At 38.6% G+C, this 19,853-nt stretch overlaps 1 protein-coding gene across 4 annotated transcripts in view; it reads left to right on the plus strand.

The window, feature by feature from the left end:
• The window catches only part of tox2 (TOX high mobility group box family member 2), an 89,009-nt gene that overhangs the window by 60,087 nt on the left and 9,069 nt on the right, over positions 1-19,853 (plus strand). For 2 of the 4 annotated variants that reach the window (XM_069147580.1, XM_069147570.1), the window contains 3 exons: positions 1,263-1,556; positions 15,321-15,575; positions 17,104-17,334. In XM_069147580.1, coding sequence (XP_069003681.1) covers positions 1,263-1,556; positions 15,321-15,575; positions 17,104-17,334 — 780 coding nt within the window. The remainder of the gene's footprint in view (positions 1-1,262; positions 1,557-15,320; positions 15,576-17,103; positions 17,335-19,853) is intronic. The other 2 variants (XM_069147597.1, XM_069147589.1) reach the window with 1 other exon arrangement.

Consider the following 19,853-nt stretch of genomic DNA (forward strand, 5'->3'; position numbering starts at 1 on the left):
TAAAAATTCTATTAAAAAACCCTTGAATGGCTGACACCAGAATATTATTTGTGATGATTAATTTGACTCAGTCATTACAATGGGAGTCAAGTTGGATCGTCTCAGACAAAATTGCTTTTCATTCCCCGTTGAATTTCCCTGCCATTTTTCTTTTCTTCTTGCTCTGTGCAGAACTCTGATCTGATTGGACTTACTGTGTTAGTGTGACAGCACACAAATACAGAGACTGTTGGTCTTCTTTATTACCGATCGCTGAGCATCGGGCCTTTGTTCCGTAATGAGGCGTTCAACATTTGAAACAAAATTACACCTATTCTAGTGAAATGACAGATCGGAATTTAAACAAAGCTTTTTCATGCAGTTTCCCGGTTGACAAAATGTTAACAGAATAATAAACAGAATCTTCTTTCTATTCTGGTCTATTTTAACCAGTGTTTTCCCCCAAACACATTATCTTGCTTCTAACACAAAGACATCAACCTTAAGCATTAATGAATCAGCTCTTTCATACACCTCAGCGGTATTTGATAGTGGTCAAAGCAGTGATGCAGTGGTCAGTATGTCCAAAGATAACAACATTTTAATTTTCTCTTTATTACTAATCAACCTAAGGTTAGCTAGTACAGCGGCTGGGGAGGGGTACGCTACCGAATACATCATTATCATCATCATTATCATTATTTTCTAACCTTCTGCCTAAATTTCATATGTCCATGTCAGATTGTTATTGCACACAGGTACCTCCATCCGAAACTAATGTAACACTACTAAAGGCTTATTTTGATGCTAGTTTTAATTCAAATGGCCGTGATGAACCTCAACCGCTGTTGCTATAGCAAAGAATCCAATCAGATGTGCGAATCAGCTGTAGCCAATTCAGGTGCACTTTGTTCTTGCACTTGGAGACATTCTGCCATTCTGTTGAATTCATCCAAAACTGCCCACTAATCCAAAAGTAAACTGATTGACATGATTTCCTCAGAAGCTTTCGTTCACTGTTAGAAAGTACGTGACTAAAGTTTGTTTGGTTTTTCCCTGAAAAGCACTTTGGGAGTTGTATTTGACTTTTGCCGGTATGTTTTATGCACACAGGCTTGTGTTTGACTTTGTATCTTCTATTGTAAACTAAATGTCTGCATTTGCAACCTGTATGTAATACTATTGAAACTTAGACGTTGCTTTGGTGTTATTTGTTTGCACCACTTCTTCAAACATACCGTTTTTCACTTTTCATTTCTTTTTGTGTCCGTTTCTCCACTCAGAGCTACACAGGTCAGACAGGTGGCGGTGGGGGAGGAGGAGGCGGCGGTGGCGGCGGCTCCTCCAGTGGAAATGGAGCCGGGGATGAAGACTATGAGATCCCCCCCATCACCCCACCTAACCACCCCGAGCCTCCTCTTCTTCACCTGATGGAGCACGACTCTACAGGCTACCTCTGTCACTCGCTGCCACACAATGGGCTCATCAACCCGTACTCCTACCCAGAGCTGCCCACACTCATGATGTCGAACATGCTGGCACAGGACAGCCACCTTGTCTCCAGCCAAATGCCCTCGGTGAGTAGCGCTACGTGGACTGAAAATCCCATGGGGGCCTCGTACCTGAGTTAGAGAAATCTGATACTTAAAGTGAAAACATTTTCAGTAATGGGCAAAAACGTTTCAGACAATTTAAGCTTTTAATTACAGTAAAAAAAAATTAATATTTCAGAAGAATGAGTGTTTATTTTTTAAATAAACCCTTTTAGTTTTAAGGGTGTAATTTGGTCAGCTGTACTGGCTTACACCAGGAAGAAGAAGCCATGTTATTATCTTGCCTCCTGGAGGACATGAGGTCAAACTATTAACCTTCACTTGTAAACACAAATAAACACTGAACAGATACTAAAGCTGATCTAATATCAGAATCTAGGACAATAATGATGATGGAAAAATCTCTAAAATCTGACTTTTAAAGCTTTTTGTAGATTTAAAAGCATCCAAAATAGACATTTAAAAGATGTAACAACCACAGCTTTCTAATATGAAACAAACTAAAAGGTAAATGCAAGTTTCCAGATGTCAAGGCTGGGCTTAAGTAGGGGGACTGAATGATTGTGCACTGGTTGCCATGTCAGCTCTAATGCATTGAGAAAAGGATTGTGGGTAAATCCATCAGCATCATATCTGCCTCGACAGCATGCATCGGTCAATCTGTCGAGCCTTCAAACATGAATACGTGCTGATTACTCCCTCAGCTCCACAAAACTGCTCCTCGACAAATTAGCATCTCCAAGCCATAATTGCATTCATGAGAACTGCTGGAAATAGAGCAGGTTTCCAACTCAACAAATGATTTACAGTACATAAATGCATGAAATGTGTGTATAGGCTGCAATAAGCAATAATCTCTGTTTAGCAGCCTCGCTTGCATATAGCCCTAAAAGTGTAGCATAGCTTTTCACCGGGAGCTCAGATTGGGGTTCAAATTAATGCCGGCTTTTGAATCCTATTCAACAACAAAAAAAATTAAATATTACACTGAAGTGTTCCTTTTATCTAACATTTATGTCCAATAGTGTCAGCTCTAAATGCATCCCTTTGAAATATAGACTGATTGATGTTTTTTAACTGATTGCAGCACTGAGATCCTAATGAAAGAACAAATATGGCTTACAATGTTAACATATACAAGCTCTTTTGTGTTCAGGGTTTGAAGGTCAAGAATTTCATAGCTTCGTATATTATTTGATATTGACTGAGATATCATAAATGGACATAGTAACACTTGACAGATGAGCCTTTCTGGCACTTAAATAAATGACCGGTAGTAGTTCAGATTATAGTTTTTTCTTAATGTTCCTTCTCTGTATCATCACAAATGACAAAAGTCACCAGTGGGTTTTGTGTATGTTAATAAAAGATAAGGGTATCTGTTATATGCAGTTTACATTACATTCATATAGATGCATATCAAGGTCAAGCACAATGTATAATGTTCATCATAAACGGGAGAGATAAAGATAAACAACAGCCAGCACCTAGTCAAAATATGGCTCGATAAGGATCTGAAATATAAACATACTATGCATTATAATGTTGGAATAATCCCCAGAGGTACAGGATTCATGTGCCATTTATCTTCATATTCATTTCACATTTTGGTCATGACCTTTACTGTGGAGACAGTGGTTGATTGGCCAGTCTTTCACTCTGCAGTCAGGGTATTTGTTACTGCTGCACATGGCCACACTCTGAGGTTTTAATAGATTCAATACAACAGGCCGAGCGATAAAAATGCATGAGATTTTAAATGTTCAGCTCGCACACGATGAACATATATACAAAACACATATACTACAAATGCTGATAGCTGCTTTTGATTGCTATTCAAGTTGCAATCTAGTGATTTAAAGGGTGTCATTTTGTTTACTAGAATCCCAAAGATAAGTACAAAACATATTGGAAATGTTAAAATTATGCTTATATTTTACACAATTGAGCACAAAAGCACACAAAAAGTGTTATTAAAAAAAATTACAGAACTGCAAAGTGCAATTGAAACAAATATTTAATAAGGTGCACATCATACTTTGCAAGTAAACCTCCAAAATATTTCTCTTTCACACCTTCCTCTTAAAAAATATGTTTTAATACATAGCAGATCTTTTCCCATCTCCGCTTCTACTTCAGTGCAAAAGGCAGCATATAAAGCGAACTCAGAAATTTCTAAATCAAATAGTCTGCCTGGCAAAATTACCAAACCGTAGCAGAGGTTCATTTGTGCTATGAACCGAGTGTCTATTAAATTGGTGCCTCACCTTGACACAGTCTGTCGAGCAGAGTAATTAAGCAAACTCTGCAGTTCAAACATGAGATATGAATACCTCACTTGACATAGATAGATAAATAATGAGGGTTAATTCCTAATTTTAGACTGTTTTGGGAGCTAAAGAATACATCGTGCAATGCTGCCACGGATGCTGTTGACATTGTACTGCATGTGTGTGTGCAAGTGTGTTTCTGTGTCTTCACTATAAACAATATCTGTGCTGTTGAAATGGATCCACTACATCTGGAGGTCAGGCCTTATATTCAATCTTGAGCACATTGAAAAAAAATCCATTAGGGTTCATCTTTCCTGCATCAGCCATTCTATTGTGGTGCTGCAGTGAGATCTGTTTTCATCAGGCAGATTCAATACGTGAGCTGGGCAATGAAAAGAGTGCAATAGAGTTGAATGAAGAAAGGAGGGGTGAGGATGAGGAGGGAAAGAAAGTGAGAGAGGAGGGCATTGTGAGGAGGAGAGCAAGAAGAAATTGTAAAGAGGAAAAAGGTAACTCTTACTCAAAATGAGCATATACCTCCAGTTTTCTGTACCTCCTGGATTTCATTATTAGATATTTTAGAGATAACTCAGTTAAGTGAAATGAGGTTATCCTGTCTCAACAAAAGGCTGAGAGCCTCTGGTTTTTGAATGTGTGCCTACGTGATTCAAGTATGAGGACATTTGAAAGTACTCCAATGCAGGTGCAACAATATAAACATGAAATAAATAGGGCGATTATATAACAAAAAGGAATTTGAGTAGAGCAGCCCTACAGCACCAGTTGATCATAACCATGGAGCTGTTGGACAGAATAGATAGGGTGTGTTTGGTTTGTTGTCTCTCGGTTAACTGGAGGATTAAATAGTGTATAAATAGTGGATTCAACCTTGAATTGTAGGTATGGATCTTACCGACCAATGAAAACGATCAACATTAAGATAAATATACAGTAATTTAGGATAAGACTTGAGGTTGATTTCCTTTTTTATTGTCAAATAATTCCATTCAAGGATTAACACAAATTTTAGAGACTATTTACAGCAGCGGGAGAGTGTATGTATGTGGAATGAACACAGCATATGTTCATGGAACACTTAAATCAAAGCTGTAGTTTATTTATGTGTTTGTAATAGTTTGGACAACAGTTCTTGCCTCCCCAGACAACATTTACCTGATAAGACAGCTAAGTAATTCAAATTTCTCTAAACAGAGTATTTGGTCGTCTATTCAGTTCAGTGAAATGACTATCTTTGTATATTTGACTGCATTTGAAAGATAATAAACCGGGTTTTAAAAAGTTGTGATTTAGGCAACTTCTTATAGTATTGGACATTTAATAGACCAACCAATTAATCAATTAAATTAAATCAATTATCAAATGTATTAACAATAACTATTACTACTAGTGTCACCCTGTTAAAACAGAATATTGCCAGTTTAACCTGTTAAATGAGGCTGCGGAGTTGATGGACGTTACCTCTCTCTCCTCTGCTGACTCTCAAAACCTGAGACATACAGTAGTCGACTATACTTTCCTAATTTTGTAAAGAGGCCATTTTCAATTCATATCTTATTTTTCTGATGCTTTATTGTGTTGTGGTCTGAAGCTCCTCCTGGCCAAACCTGATATCTTTCAGAGAGCTTTTTTCTCTGATGCTCTGATGCACTTGACAGGGCCTCTCTCTCTCTCTCTCTCTTTCTCTCTCTCTCTCTCTCTCTCTCTCTCTCTCTCTCTCTCTCTCTCTCTCTCTCTCTCTCTCTCTCTCTCTCTTCTCTCTCTCTCTCGCTCTCTCTCTCTCGCTCTACCTCTCTCTGTTAATGCCCTCACTGTCATCTACAAGTTCCAAAACACATTAGACATTTAATAGCCATGCTCAGGTTGCATTGATCTTATCAATACAGCCCAGAAAGATACACATTTCTGCTGCTACTATTGAATAATTTCTGGAGTCACAATTAAAGTGGCCTCATTGTTGTCAGTTGCAACTTCATTTACACTAAAACTTGCCTAAAGCAAATCTGTTTTATTATTGGCTGGGTAGATATATTCATATACGCCTCACACCTGTGCTGTGACAACTACATCTGTAACAGAGAAGCTCTGAATTCAATTATGATATATTTAAATGATCCTCAGATTCATATGACCTGTGGTTGCAACTGGAATAAATTATCTTTGATTTTTTTTTTTTTTTTTCTCAATCTTCATATTCCTCCATGATGCATGCTGTATTAGCCATCATCAAACTGGCTCGAGTGTGATGTTTTGAATATGTAACAGATGATGAATGTATAATCAACTAGGTAGATGTTAAGCATCACAGCTATGTATTAGGAGAAAGAGCTATATTCAGGAGCAGCCTTAACTCCATCAAACACCCAGGTATTATCTCATTTGGTATTTTTCCAGAATACAAGATGTGAATCTGCTTGAATGAGGGTCAGTTCATTTGTAATGAGGTTTGTGGCACCCTAAAGATCGGCCTGGTGCATTCATATTCAAATTCATCCTTGAATTTCTTTTGTCGTAACATTTGAATGTAAAAATTCCCTCACAAGCGCTTTATCTTCAGTTGTCGAGGTTAATTATCAAGTATTAATCCCACCCTGATTGTCATGTTAAGTTGGGTGAAAGCTTGTGTTTCCTGTTCTTTCTTTATTTTAACTCACGAGGTATTAAGTGCTCCTGGCAGGTGCTCGCTCTCCAAGCCTGTGTGAATGAAATATGAGCTGCAATGTCAACTGAACTTGTCACAGACAAGCTTGGATGAATTAATGATAAGAGAGCAGAGGTGTGTTTTAATGTGTTCTCCCTCTGATGGAGGGTCTCGGCAAACGTATTATCGCATACTGTACACCTGCTGGTTTTTGTATAAACATGGAACAGAAAAAGGTGGATTAGAGATACAGAGATGCATTTAAAGAGAAAATCTTGGCCCTAATTCCTGTTATCAAATGACTATTCAGAAATATTGTAATTAAATGTGTTTAGACTTTTCCAATATGGACTTTAAAATTGTCTTACCTTAGCCTTTAAAGACTTTCTGCTCTTTGAAGCTTTGCCTTTTTCTATACTTTTTTATTCAGATGAAGAAAACCTATTTCTCCTTTGAAAGACCTTCACTTTCAGTCATTTTTAAAAGGGATTAGAGCGTCTGCGGAAAATGATGGAATGTCTGTCGCTTTTCACCACAGTTCAACAAGCCCAGTGATAGAATGGGACTTATATTAGTTATTCCAATGTTGATTCGGGCATAGGTGATTTTGAATGATCAATGCCTCCAGCAGAACGAAAATCACTTGCTTGTTTGATGGCCTCTTGAAAACTACAAGAAAAAGGAGGGCTGTTTTCTAAACTGCTTCCCTTTTTTCCCTTTTTTTTTTGTGATTGTTTATTCTCAAATTGTCCCTTAGGCTAATGTTCCATTTTGGCATTTCACACCTCCCTCTCCCATAAATGAACCATCACAGCCATAAATCACTGGACAAACAGAGACTTGTGCAAACCCTGAAAGGTTCAAAGATTTATGTAACACATTCATGTTTTCCACTTCCTCATTTTAGTACTCCACTGGTAAAGCCTAGCTAATAAAAGGTGCTATTAATATTTCCTGTTGCTTAGCAACGGCAGGCAGCAAGTAATAGCATTCTGTGGAAAAATAGATGACCGATAAGGAAAAATTCAATTCTTTTCTCATCTCCTGGGAGAAAGTGCCTTATTTCTCCGGCAATGTGATATGAAACTGTAGTTGTATATTAAGAAATATTTTAAAGGAAATATAGGTTATTTTCCAGTTTCACCATTTAGGGGTGATTTTTATTGCAGGCTAGACTGGCAGCTCATCTTTTTTCTGCACCCTGATAAAGTCAATTAATCTGCCGGATTAAACTAATCAGAGGATAAAATGCCAACTTCATTTCTTTCTTTTTAATCAAAAATTATAAAGAGTTGGTGTTAAATAACACAGGCACAGAACTTTAAAAGGATCAGTTATGTGGGCCAAATTGCATTTAATTTATATTGCAGGTGTAATTTAAACTTGTTTTGTACAAACACTGTAATAACGCTGCTTATCACTGTGATCATAGGTAATAAAAGAGGATCTCCGCAGTGACAATGTTCAGTTTAGATAATTCATCACCTTATGTTTCAAAAACAACTGAGTAAAATAAGTGTTATCCTAGACATGTGATTGGCATCGTCCTCCATACTGTCGATGCGATCAGCAGTGGCATTCAAGCAAAGAACATAAGCTAAAGAAACAAACGCAGATTCAGCTGCAGCAGATAGCTGGTGTTATGAAGCAGATACAAAGATAAGGGATTTCATATTACACTTAGCCACGCGCCCCTGCTGAGATTTATCATGCCATGAAATCGTGTCCATATTGCACTGTGCCCTATCTCAACCATCCATCAGCTCATTCTGCGTTCACCACCAGGAATATTCAGCCCTGTTGGCAGTGGAGATCCGTCCCATGTCATCTCACTCTGGGACGTCTCCCCCGCTGTGCCACCAGCAACCAGTTCAACACAACACTGCCACTCTGTCTGTTAATGTACACAAGAGTGAGTCACGGTGATTAAAACACTTGGTGTATTCAACGCAACACAGTTCATAGTGTGCTGCGTTAATCCAGGACCAAGAAATCTGAGCTGCAGGCTGCGTTCACAGGCAGCAGCCATCCCCGATCTTGCCAACAAATTCTATCACGATATCACAAATTTAAACTGAAAATGTCACCAAAGACACACAGTATGCCAAAGTTTCCAGTATCTCAAATTTTATAGGATTTACTGTACAAATTAACTCTCAGTAACAAACCAGTAGTTGTTTCCACTTTTACCAGGAAGGGAAATCTCAACTATTAAATGTGTTGGGATGTTAATTCTTTGTGAAAACCTGTTAAAAGTTTTCTTTTAACAGAACTATCAAAAACTTGTGGGTTTTTTTGTTTAGGTTTTTTTTGCCCTGAGAAAATAGTAAAAAGTTAATTAGTTTGGCAATCTGCTGCTGTAATATTCAAAGCTAGTGAATACGGTGAAGCTGGCCTCCTTTAGACATGTATGATATTCTCTGTGACAGGATTTTACACACATATAAATAACCTTCTTATGACCTCCACTTGCATACGAATACTGTACTGTATGTGCCGTTTGTTGTTTTTGTGTTCATTACTTCTGCATGTTCGTCTTTTTGTTTTGTTGTTGTGCAAGCATGGGCGCGCCCACACACACACACACACACACACACACACACACACACACACACACACACACACACAAAATGTGTTTGACACGGCAGTCAGGAGTCTCATTAGTGGGAGCAGAAGAGCTTTGCCTTCTGCTGTCAAGAGTGTGTGTCCCTGCCGCTCCTCACAACCGTCTCCTACATGTCATGTCAGGCAAGGCTCTGATTCTCTGACGCTTTGCTTTGTGAGGTGAGCTCAGAGACACGCCCGGGCTGAGAGGGAGCAAGGGAAGGGGAGGAAGAGACAGTGAGAGAGAACAAGAGAGAGAGAGAACAAAAAAAACAAAAAACAAAAAAAAGACAGAGGGAAAAGAGAAAGAACTGGAGGGGGGAGAAAAATAAAGAGGAAGATGGAGAGAGAGAAGAGCAAAGGAGGTTCTAACATTAGCAGTAATGAGGAACATGGAGGATGGTGCCGAGGGGGACATCATGACATTACTATCTGCAAATCAACCACTGTCTTGTTGCTGCTGCGGATTCACTCTGAGAGACGCTCAGGGTGGTACAGTACTTTACAAACCAGCAGTCAATCTCAGCCAGAAACATCAGCTTCTTTGTGCAAATGCTACCTGCAATACTTTTACAACATTATTATTATTATTTTTATTATTATGAATAAAAATACAATATCCACTCAAAGAGGCAAGAACAACAACATAAAAGTTGACCTTTTTTCCATTTTGCTTTGTTATGACTTTACTTAGATTTTTGCATGTTTTTAAACTTTATCTGCACGGCACAATTCAAAAGTTATTCCTGCATTTTAAAGAAAATATCCAATATGCTGACTGTTTTTGGCTTTGAGAGATTTAGTGGCAAAGTCCATTTCAACAGCGTGGCGGCTGCTTCAGACGTGCCTGAAATAAATTGCCTTTTTCTCTCCTGTAAAGTTTGTGTTAAAACTGTTAATTATTTCCTTACTGCTAGTTTGTGAGGTGTTGCTGTTTTTCTGCCAGATTAATTACATGATCACAGTTCGGCACAGGACGTGCAATAGCAACTATTTTATATTTTCTTTCCTTTTGACGAACATGTAATTGCAACGATTGAAAGTGACCTTATAGTGTCTTGTTTTGGCAACAGGGAGCAACTGCCAAACTAATAAATGAAATGAGGTTTTAATAGTGTGTTGCTAAATACACTTGGCTTGACTAAAGCACTATATCACATTGAAATCAAAGTCACCTTGCCTTAAAGTCTTGCTACTTTTAAAACCCACCCAAATAAGCTTAACATTTTTTTTCTCTTTCTTAAACATCCTGGAACATCCTGGCGTGCGCTGCCCATCACATCTCCTTACTTAGCATCTGTCTGATGTCACAAGTAGGCAGATACAGCATTTTGCCTTAGCTTTCATACTTAAGTAGCGTATGATACATGAATCCACTCTCTTATTAATTCTCCTCAGCTTGTGTAAATGACCCTCCTGGGTATATATAAGCTTGATAAACCAAAGACATGGATGAAGAGAGAGTGAGGGAGCAAGTGAGGAGGAGGAGGTGGGAGGCTCGAAGGCTCTTTGAGGAACAGAGTTGTTAGTGCTTTGCCCTCAGGGTGAATGAGAAGTAGCTTTGAGGGCTGTGGCTCCCCACCTAAAGGCATGTTTACCACCTTGTTGCGCGGTGGCTGTGCTTTTGAAGGATCAGTCTTGAACGCGCCTCTAATTAAAGCTGTCATGGCTGGGTGCCTGCAGGGATAATGTTCTATTATTATAGTCATTTGTTTCAATTAAACGCTGGCTGATTTTACAATAGCAGCCGTGAACCTGTGTGAGTGAGCCATCACTCTAAACAAGATGGCTCCAGTCAAGCAGGGAGTGAGGAGAGGAAAGTCTCAGGACTCACAGAGGCATTGATCACCGTGTATTCAAACAGGGCAGGACAAGATTAAGAGAGTGACTGGTAGTGCTGATGAAAACAGACCAGCAGGTGATGTTTCTTCAAAAATTTTAATCAGGCACATATCACGCAGCATTGTAAGAACAAAGTGCTCAGTCATTAGCAATTAAATTTCACTTTTCACTTACAATCTGAAATAGGTCAACTAATTCTAGCTTTACTGAAAGCACTTAATTAAAAAACTGACGGACAGAGAGGATTTATTTTAGATGGTGCTAACGAGTTGACCACAACATTTATTGATTTGGTGGCATCCAGAGACAGGTTTACTATGATGCCAGTGCAATAAAACCTGCATAGCAATCAACTGGCTTTTTTAAATAATGTAACAGATGCCACTCTGCTATAATCATCATAAGGACAGAGCAAGGTTAGCTGTTTTACTCCTCCGGTGTGACTCTCTCCTCTTTCTCCTTGTAGCTGGGTATAGGGCTCTCTTCTTCCCTTCTCTCATCTCTGTGCTGGTTGGTCAAATCCCCTTAGCTAAATCAAATGGTGCAGGCAATTGGAGCGGCCGTGAAACCATTTCAAAGGTAAGGTCAGCAGGAGCAGGGGAACAATGGCTTTGTGATATTCCATCTCGCACACAATGTGCTACACATAATTGGAAAGCCTTTGTTATTTGACTCCCATTTGACTATGATGTACAAGATGTGAATACAAACACGACAGGCGTAACGATGGCAGAGGAACACGTTCACACCGAGTTTCCTGGCTTTACATCACAGTTTAGGTCTGCCTGGCTGCTCATCACCAAAAAGCAATATCAAACTGTCCCTTTGCTAACTTTGGGGATGGATTTTACTACTTAGGTCATGTTGTTGGTTTTTTTTTTTTTTCCTCTGGTTGCTGTACTTTTTTTCTCCTGTTTACTCTGTATCTCTGTTTCTGTTACCTCTTTCCTTCCCTCTTGCTTTCCCTCCAGTCCTTATGAGGGACTCTGATCTCCTGGGGCTTTACAACAAACAGCTACATTTCTGGAGGTTAAGCGCAGCTACAAAAAAAAATCACGAGAATCCAACATAAATTAAATAAAAAAATGTAGCCGTGAAATATAGCAAAATAAAATAAAAAAAATATTGATTAGCAGAGCTTTCAATGCGTCAGCTACTTCAACATCCAATCAGACTATTTACAATGTCCTCGGATTTACTCCAACATAAATGTGATGTTGTATCACAGGCCAAAGTCATGACTCCAGAAATAAAATCAGCATTACAGGCTTGCCATTTATGTCAAGAGTCCATGAAAAGTCAGTATGTGTTACATGCTAAAGGCAGAGAGAGCAGTGATCAACTAAATCCTGTTACTCACCATGCACTCCCACCTTTTTCGGCCAGCCATTTGGATGATACCATTAGGAATTAGCATACAGTACCTATGGCAACCGCCAACCTTTGTCAGATTCTTTCATAATATTTGTACAGCCGTCTGCAGCTAGCTTTATTTAGCTCAGGCTTGATGGCGCTATGTGATAACGTCTTGCTCTTTCTGTCTCACACAGGTGAAAGCACCAACTCAAAGCACTCTGAGACATTTTCAAAAGGGATATAGGTATGATTATTCGGAGAAAATTATCACAGTGGGAGTGTTTTGAGTAATGAGCACTCGGTCTGTTATACAGTATAAAGCCAGTTTTCATAACTGTAATAAGGTAATGCAGGCTTTCATAATAGGAATAGAACACTTTCATTCTTATATAATACATGGTCCGCCATCAGTGTCACACTTGAAGTGGAATGGTTCATATGTTTCTGTATTTTCTGATTATAACTGCTTATTACAGAACCAGTAACTCTGATGAAAACGGAGTTAATATAATGAAAAATGAGAGTATGAATGCAAACCAATCTCCACCTATAATTTTCCTCCAGTAGGAATTTAGATGTAGATTTATGTTTGTCTGTAGAGCTTTAGTGACCCTATATTTTTGTTCTTGTCTTTACTCTTATGAGGTTGACACCCCACAATGCCGTGGTGCCTTCCCCCCGTGAACTCTTCTCCTTTGCATGTCTCCTTCTTGTTTATATTAAACATGGTGTGACTCAGATTAAAGGGTGACAATTTTGCCTGGAGGCTGTTGCTATGGAAATGCATCTGCTATAGCTATGATAGGCCATTCATGTTTGATTAATTGGTTTTTCAATGCTTCTTGGTTTGTGAGGACACTTAAAGAGCAAGTCCATGGAAAATGGAAAATTAATGGATTTCTATTTCCTTCTTTTTCCTCCTTCTTTCTTCCTCCTTTTTTTTTTCTCGTCTATCTGCTCATTTTGCTGAAGCTGTTTCCTCATGTTTTAAGAAGTGTAGCAATGGTGTTTTGAATTATGATTGGACGTTGGAGATTGCTGTGGATGGGGGGAGGTTAAAGCTCGGTTATTTGAAATGCAAAAGGAATGTCTTTGTTCACGGCTGGCTTTTGTGAGCAGCTGCTGAGGCAAACACAGAATCTAATGTCGTGTGAATATTATGAGTTTTCAAAGCAGGCCAGAGCCTCACACAACATTACTTTGTTGTGCATTTTTATTCTAGCAATCTACTGGGACCAATTATGATTAGAGAGCTAAGCCTTCATCTCTGAACCTCTACTCGTGTTTATCAAGACTTCATATGCTCGGGCCCTTTCAATTTGATCTTTTTAGCACTGCACTAATGTGTAATGTATTATTTAACTCATAAATGTTTAAAAGAGCTAACAAATGCTAGTTCATCATTTTCTGATCTGTAAATTGCCAAACATTAATGCCTGCATTAAAAGCATCCTTTGGTCCGTGCTCATGTTCTGTCCTAATGAATCTTGAAAAAAAGCTTTTGATGTAGTTATTATTGAAGATCTTTTAGGACGACTAGGAGCAGAACTTTGTGCGAGGCTGACTCTGTAAACAATGCAGGGTTTTTTCCGTGGAGAGGTCATTCTCCAGCTGTGAGGACATTTTTTTTTTTGTTTCCACTTGTGCTCCCAAATGCTTCAAAAGATGTTGTAGGGAATATTTTTCTCCTTTTATAGGACACACTAAGCATAATATATCTGCAGGGGGTTGATAGGGTTGATGATCAATACCATGGACGATAGCTTTAGCAGGTGCTGAGATCTCTGGCTTTTCAAAAATGATATTCAGAAGCAATAACTGAAGTCTTCCCCACTACCACAATGGAGGGACTGCACTTGTTGCCTGTAAAAGTCATCAGAAGTCAATAAGAATCATGGATTGTACATTTAAGTGTAATAAAGAGCTCAATTGAAAAATGACATCATTTTTTTGTTTTTATGGCAGTTTCATTAGAAACCGAAAATATTATTTATTTTGAGTTCAGGTGATGAATTGAAGTCCCATATGCACTCTCATTTTAGCTCCGGTCGTCATTCACGACTGATGGGCATATCTTCCTCTTTAGCTCCTAAATGCTCCTCTGTATTTACCAGCTCGTCTCTAACTGTGTCTGTCTGCCATGTGGTGCTGAGCAGGTAGTGTACAGCTATATTTGAAACATTGGTTGCTGAACACATGCTGCCTGCTACGGCCGTAAACAATGCTAAACCAAAAGCACTGCAGCTTAAAGAAGCTGAGCACTCTGTAAATATGCAGAGAACTGCAGAGTCTGCAGAGTATTTTTTTTAATTGTTAATTTAAAAATATAAATTATGGCTGCTTTAAGGTCTCAGTAATTGATTTCACTTGTTTCTGTGTGTATTTTGTGTGATTGCTATTTCCTCATACAACATCAGGCTCTACCCAACACCTTAATGAAAGTATTTTCTGGATCCACTAACACAAAAATTACAACATCCAATAAATCAAAAACTGTCCAGGCTTAAAATCACTTGCTGACGTCACATATTTTCTAGTCCGGTTAGTTAACAGTGGATGTTGTTAGCATTGAGGGAACAAAGACACTATCTGATGTGACGTTGCAGTGAGTTGTCTTCGTTGGTTTGTTGGTTGGTTTGTGTTTAGATATTTAGCTTATTAAGCAGTATAAAAAAATGTGCCCCTATATAAAGGTCAATGTTGAAGTCAGGTACAGACCAAGCAATAAATAACCTCGCCTCAAACCTACAAGTTTGAAAACAGTGAGCATTTGGTCTTGCCACCAGCCTCAGATCAACAATTAATCCTGAACGAGAGCTTTTTTGTTTGTATTGTTTCTCCCAACCAATATGTCCCTCTTTACAACGTATCACAATTTTTTTGCACAATATTTTTTTGTACTATTCATATTTTATCCAACACGCATACACAATTCTCCAATTTTAAAAATGTCATCTCCACGTCTAAATATTTGCATATTTGGCTAATTGGCAAACTTTTATCACTTTGAGTAGAGGAGAAGATAGTAAAGCTGGTGTTCTTCTCTCACCCCAGATGCAGGAGATGGCTTTGCGCCACCACCAACAGCAACACCATCACCAGCACCTCGACGGCGCTCATTATAACCACCCCCTGATAAACAGCTCACCTCCGATACTGTCCAACCCCATGCGTGCACTGTCCCAGCTAAACCCTCAGGTCAGCCGGAGTGCACTGCCTCATGGCTCCCCCTCACCTCCTGGAAGTAAATCCGCCACACCCTCCCCTTCAAGCTCCAATCAGGAAGAGGAGACTGATCCTCATTCGAAGGTACACGTGGCTTCTCTGGCTTGTGGTAGTAGAGATAGAGGCAGGGGCTTGGCAGTGCTTCTCTGAGATGGTTCATTTGCTTCATTCAGTGTCGATTTTTAAGAGGAATACAGCGTGTGTTCTTTTATTTGTTTGCCTGGAAAACTCAAACATGGTTGTGCAGTTTGGCTGGAGATGGAGTTACAGATGTTTTTTTTCCTATGGTGTAATGGTGTGGCACAGTGTGGTGTCACACTTGAAAAGGAAAAAAAAAAAATCATTTGAGATATTTGGTTTTTGTTTTAATCAAACTGGAGAATTTTCTTTTTAATTATTTCCTCTTCTCTTTATTGAGAGCAGCACATTTAAATCAAAAGCAACATTTGGAAAGAGCTCAAAATCTGGTTATTTCTTAAAAGCAACACGATCTTCTCTTTTCTGCGAGATAATTTCACCCTCAGACAAACTTCTTCTCCAATTACACATCTGTGAAAAGGTAGCAATTCATTACCATGGCATGTTTGTTAGCTAACTTTTAATCACAAAGGACCTGGCATGAAACCTTTTTCCTTATATTGTGAACAAATTTAAATTTATTAAAAAAAAAAATGTTTTAATGGGTTGACCATCAACTAAACAAACGTGATTTGTTGCCACTCCAACCCAGCGTTGTCCCTGGTTTACCATGTTCTCAGTCTGCTTCTAAAGCTACCAATCCTTCATTTAAATCACTCATTCATTTAAATGAGAAGAGAAGGATACTTGTTTACATTCATTTGGTTTATGTAAATCTGCAAAACTGCTTTCATAAATTGCCCACCAACCAATGTCTCTGTGGATTTGCTTCATTTCTGTCGGGGGAATGTGAATGAGTGTATAATTGAATCTGTCACTTGCACAGTGGTTCAGATTCATCTGTGTATTTAACTGCGCGCTCGCAGTGATACAGTATAACAAGTAGGGGATCCTTTAGTTTAAAAAATATATTTCTCTGCCTATACATCTCTGCTGTGCTTCTCACTGTGTGTGTGAATAAAAATGATTACCATCTTTCCTATCAGTAAGTAATTCCATTTGCTCTCTTCAATTCATTCCGAGACCACATCAAAGCCAGAGCAGATACAGCAGGCGATTTAAAATTCCTTTCACACATAGCAGGAAAAGTCAGAATTTATGACTTGCTGAACAACTGCAAAATAAAGATTTGAAAAGGTTTGATAAATTCAACAAACAGATGTTATTTTTGACAAAGTAAGGCAGGGGAAGAAAAAAAAAAAAAAAACTGCTGTCAGCCATTGCCTGTGTAAAAGTGTTGTCAGTGAAACATTGCTGCAATATTCAAACACGAGAAATTGAATTATAGATTTAATGAAGTTTACATGCCTCACCTGGACACAATGTTATAAGCAGTCATTAGAGATACAATTAGTCACTCTGTGGGTGGTTTTTTTTGGGGGGGGGGGGGGGTTTTCTAAATAAATTTACCCAATTTCAGTGTCAATAAGCTGTCGTTTTTCTTTTTTTGTGTGTCCTACTGATGGTCTTTCAGATCACGGGTGAGAAACGGCCGTCTTCAGAGATGATGAAGCCCAAGCCCAAACCCCAAAAAAAGAAGAAGAAGAAGGATCCCAATGAGCCCACAAAGCCTGTGTCGGCCTACGCCTTGTTCTTCAGAGACACCCAGGCAGCCATTAAAGGACAGAATCCCAACGCCACTTTTGGAGACGTATCCAAAATAGTCGCCTCCATGTGGGACGGCCTCGGAGAGGAGCAGAAACAGGTAGATTAATATTGTGCAACATGTACACTCAGAGTATGGAGAATACATTTGTAATTGATTGTTGACATTGAAAGCAGGACAGTATAACTTCTGAAAGAACAAATAACACAGTCTTCCTCACAAATGAAAATCCAAGTTATACAATTTGAATTATTTAATACACTTGAAAGTGACATTACTGGTTCAGTGTCCTGGTACTGGTCATCTGAAGGCTAACAAAACAATCTGTAACCACAAAACTGACATTAAGCTGATGTTGACCTTGTCGGCAAACAGTTCCCCATTCACACATGCAGCAGCTATGGAGCAACATTACCAATTATTTGGAGTCTCCTTTTTGTCCACCTGGCAAATATAAGTCCAATATTCAACCCCCTTTTAGCTCAGTTTTTCGTTTCCACCAACTCTTGGTGGATCTAATAGATTTATAGAGAAGAGGAACTGCAGAGTTGGCGATAATTATCTTTTTTTCGTTATTATTAGCAATTTTTTTTCAGTTACAAATAAGTAAGTCACATAATCCAATCATTATTTTAAAAATACTGATTGCAACAGCTTAAAGGTGTTAATTGCAATGTTAATGACAATTCACAGTGCTAGGCAGAGCAACAGTTGATTAGTAACCAGTCAAATGATGTGTTACAAATTAGCATGAATGGAGAATGAAATTGCTAGCAGCCTAATTTTAGATTTTTTTTTTTGTTGTTTTTTTTTTTTTTTTCAAATTCACAGGTTAATTTCACTACAAGTACTGTAACTCTAAAGCTTTCACAGATTGAGATGATGAGTACCTCTTGTAACACTTTCAGCAAACTGTGACTCGATAGTATCTCTTGTATGCATCTATCTAGCGCAGCTGCAACCAATGCTGTGCAGCTTTTCTATTGCTGGTCATCTTATTATGTCCTTCTAACTTAAGATGTTTCTATGAGCATAGGAGCATGCTTCATATAATATCGCCAAGGTCTACGCGGAAATCCTAGACGTAATAAAACAAAATCTGCACAAGAATATGTGTTTATTAAATGAAATAATGCGGCAACAGAAACTTTAGATTTTGGTCATAAAATCAAATAGCTGTTACCAAATCTGCATGATGACAGCTTTCACAACAGCAAAGCACATACTGTATTTTGTATGAGGGTAGATTCATGTATTAAATGCTATTATGTTTTTTCTAATGCATTTATTTGCAAATTAGAAATGAACCAACAGCACAGAATCAACCGGTAGAAATGCATTATTACACTGTCTTATTGCAGTAAACTATTTTGCATGTTGTTGTTTTTTTAAGTGAAAACCATCGGCAGGGTGAATATATAATATATATTCTGAATACTTTCAAGAACCAGTTTAGTTTTATTACAACCTGACATGTGCATATGAAACTCCATTAATATTTACTGCAGGTTGGAGTATTCTCGTCCAGCGCACTTTCTGTTTCAGGTTATCATTCCAGACCAACAGACAAAGTCAAAGGGTTTGTGTGTGTTTGTGGTAACAAATGATGGTGTGAAATGAATGGAAAACGAGACAGTCTGATGATCATGCGCAGACTCATATTTTTAGAATATCCAGTCAGGGCGCAGCCTATTGGGTGTCAAGTAAAAGCACCTGTCTCCATGACAAAGTGCAGCCCATTCTCCTCAGCCCCAGCCACCATCTACCAGACCCCATCTAGCATGTGTGTGTTTTTCTCCCACCAAACCTACTTTATACGCTGGACTTTGGAGGCCGTCTGTCCCTTTTATTTGCAGTTAATTTTTGCCGCCTTCACCGGGGCTCTTCACCATGAATCTTCATTTCACCGCTGACACCCTTGAATGTGAATTCCTCATTTCCTGTCCTTTTATTTATATCTGTTGCCTGGTGATTTGATCATGCTGGGAATACAAGATTAGCAATTGCCTTGTCCTTGGTTTTGCCTCAAGGACATCTGCTCCTGAAATGTTATTGTTTGTGCTTCTTAACCCTTCGTGTCCTGGTTTCTTTTTCACCTTAGATTTTGCACTGTAGATACGTCTCTCTCTCTTGCTGTGTCACTCACTCTCTCTCTCTTATCCTAAATGCATTTACCCTTCATAGTTGTACCTGGGAGCAGAAACGAAACAGCAATATGGCGTTTTCACCATTCAAAAAACAAAAACAACAAAAAAAATCCTTTCATTTACTGCACCATGCCGCAGCTAATTTTTTTATTTGTTTGTGCATCCATGTGTTTAATCAAATGTGTCACCTTGCAAGACACATAATTAACTGGAGGTAATGATGTCATTATGGAATGAAATGTAGTACCCTGTCTGGGCAATAACACTGTGATTGCTGTAATTATTCTCACTGACTAGCACTGTCATGTATTGCAGCACAACAAATAGATAAACTTGATAACTGTATTTACAAAGTGCAACCAATTCAGTTAGTACACGCTAATACTCATTAACATTATCAATAATCCTGCCCTTTCTTTTCAAAATGGTATAAACTTGTGACGTACATTGTACTGTACCCACGGCTAATGT

Source organism: Embiotoca jacksoni, unplaced genomic scaffold, assembly GCF_022577435.1.
Source record: "Embiotoca jacksoni isolate LCO1_2020_lvr unplaced genomic scaffold, fEmbJac1.0.p SCAF_1, whole genome shotgun sequence".
NCBI lineage: Eukaryota > Metazoa > Chordata > Actinopteri > Embiotocidae > Embiotoca > Embiotoca jacksoni.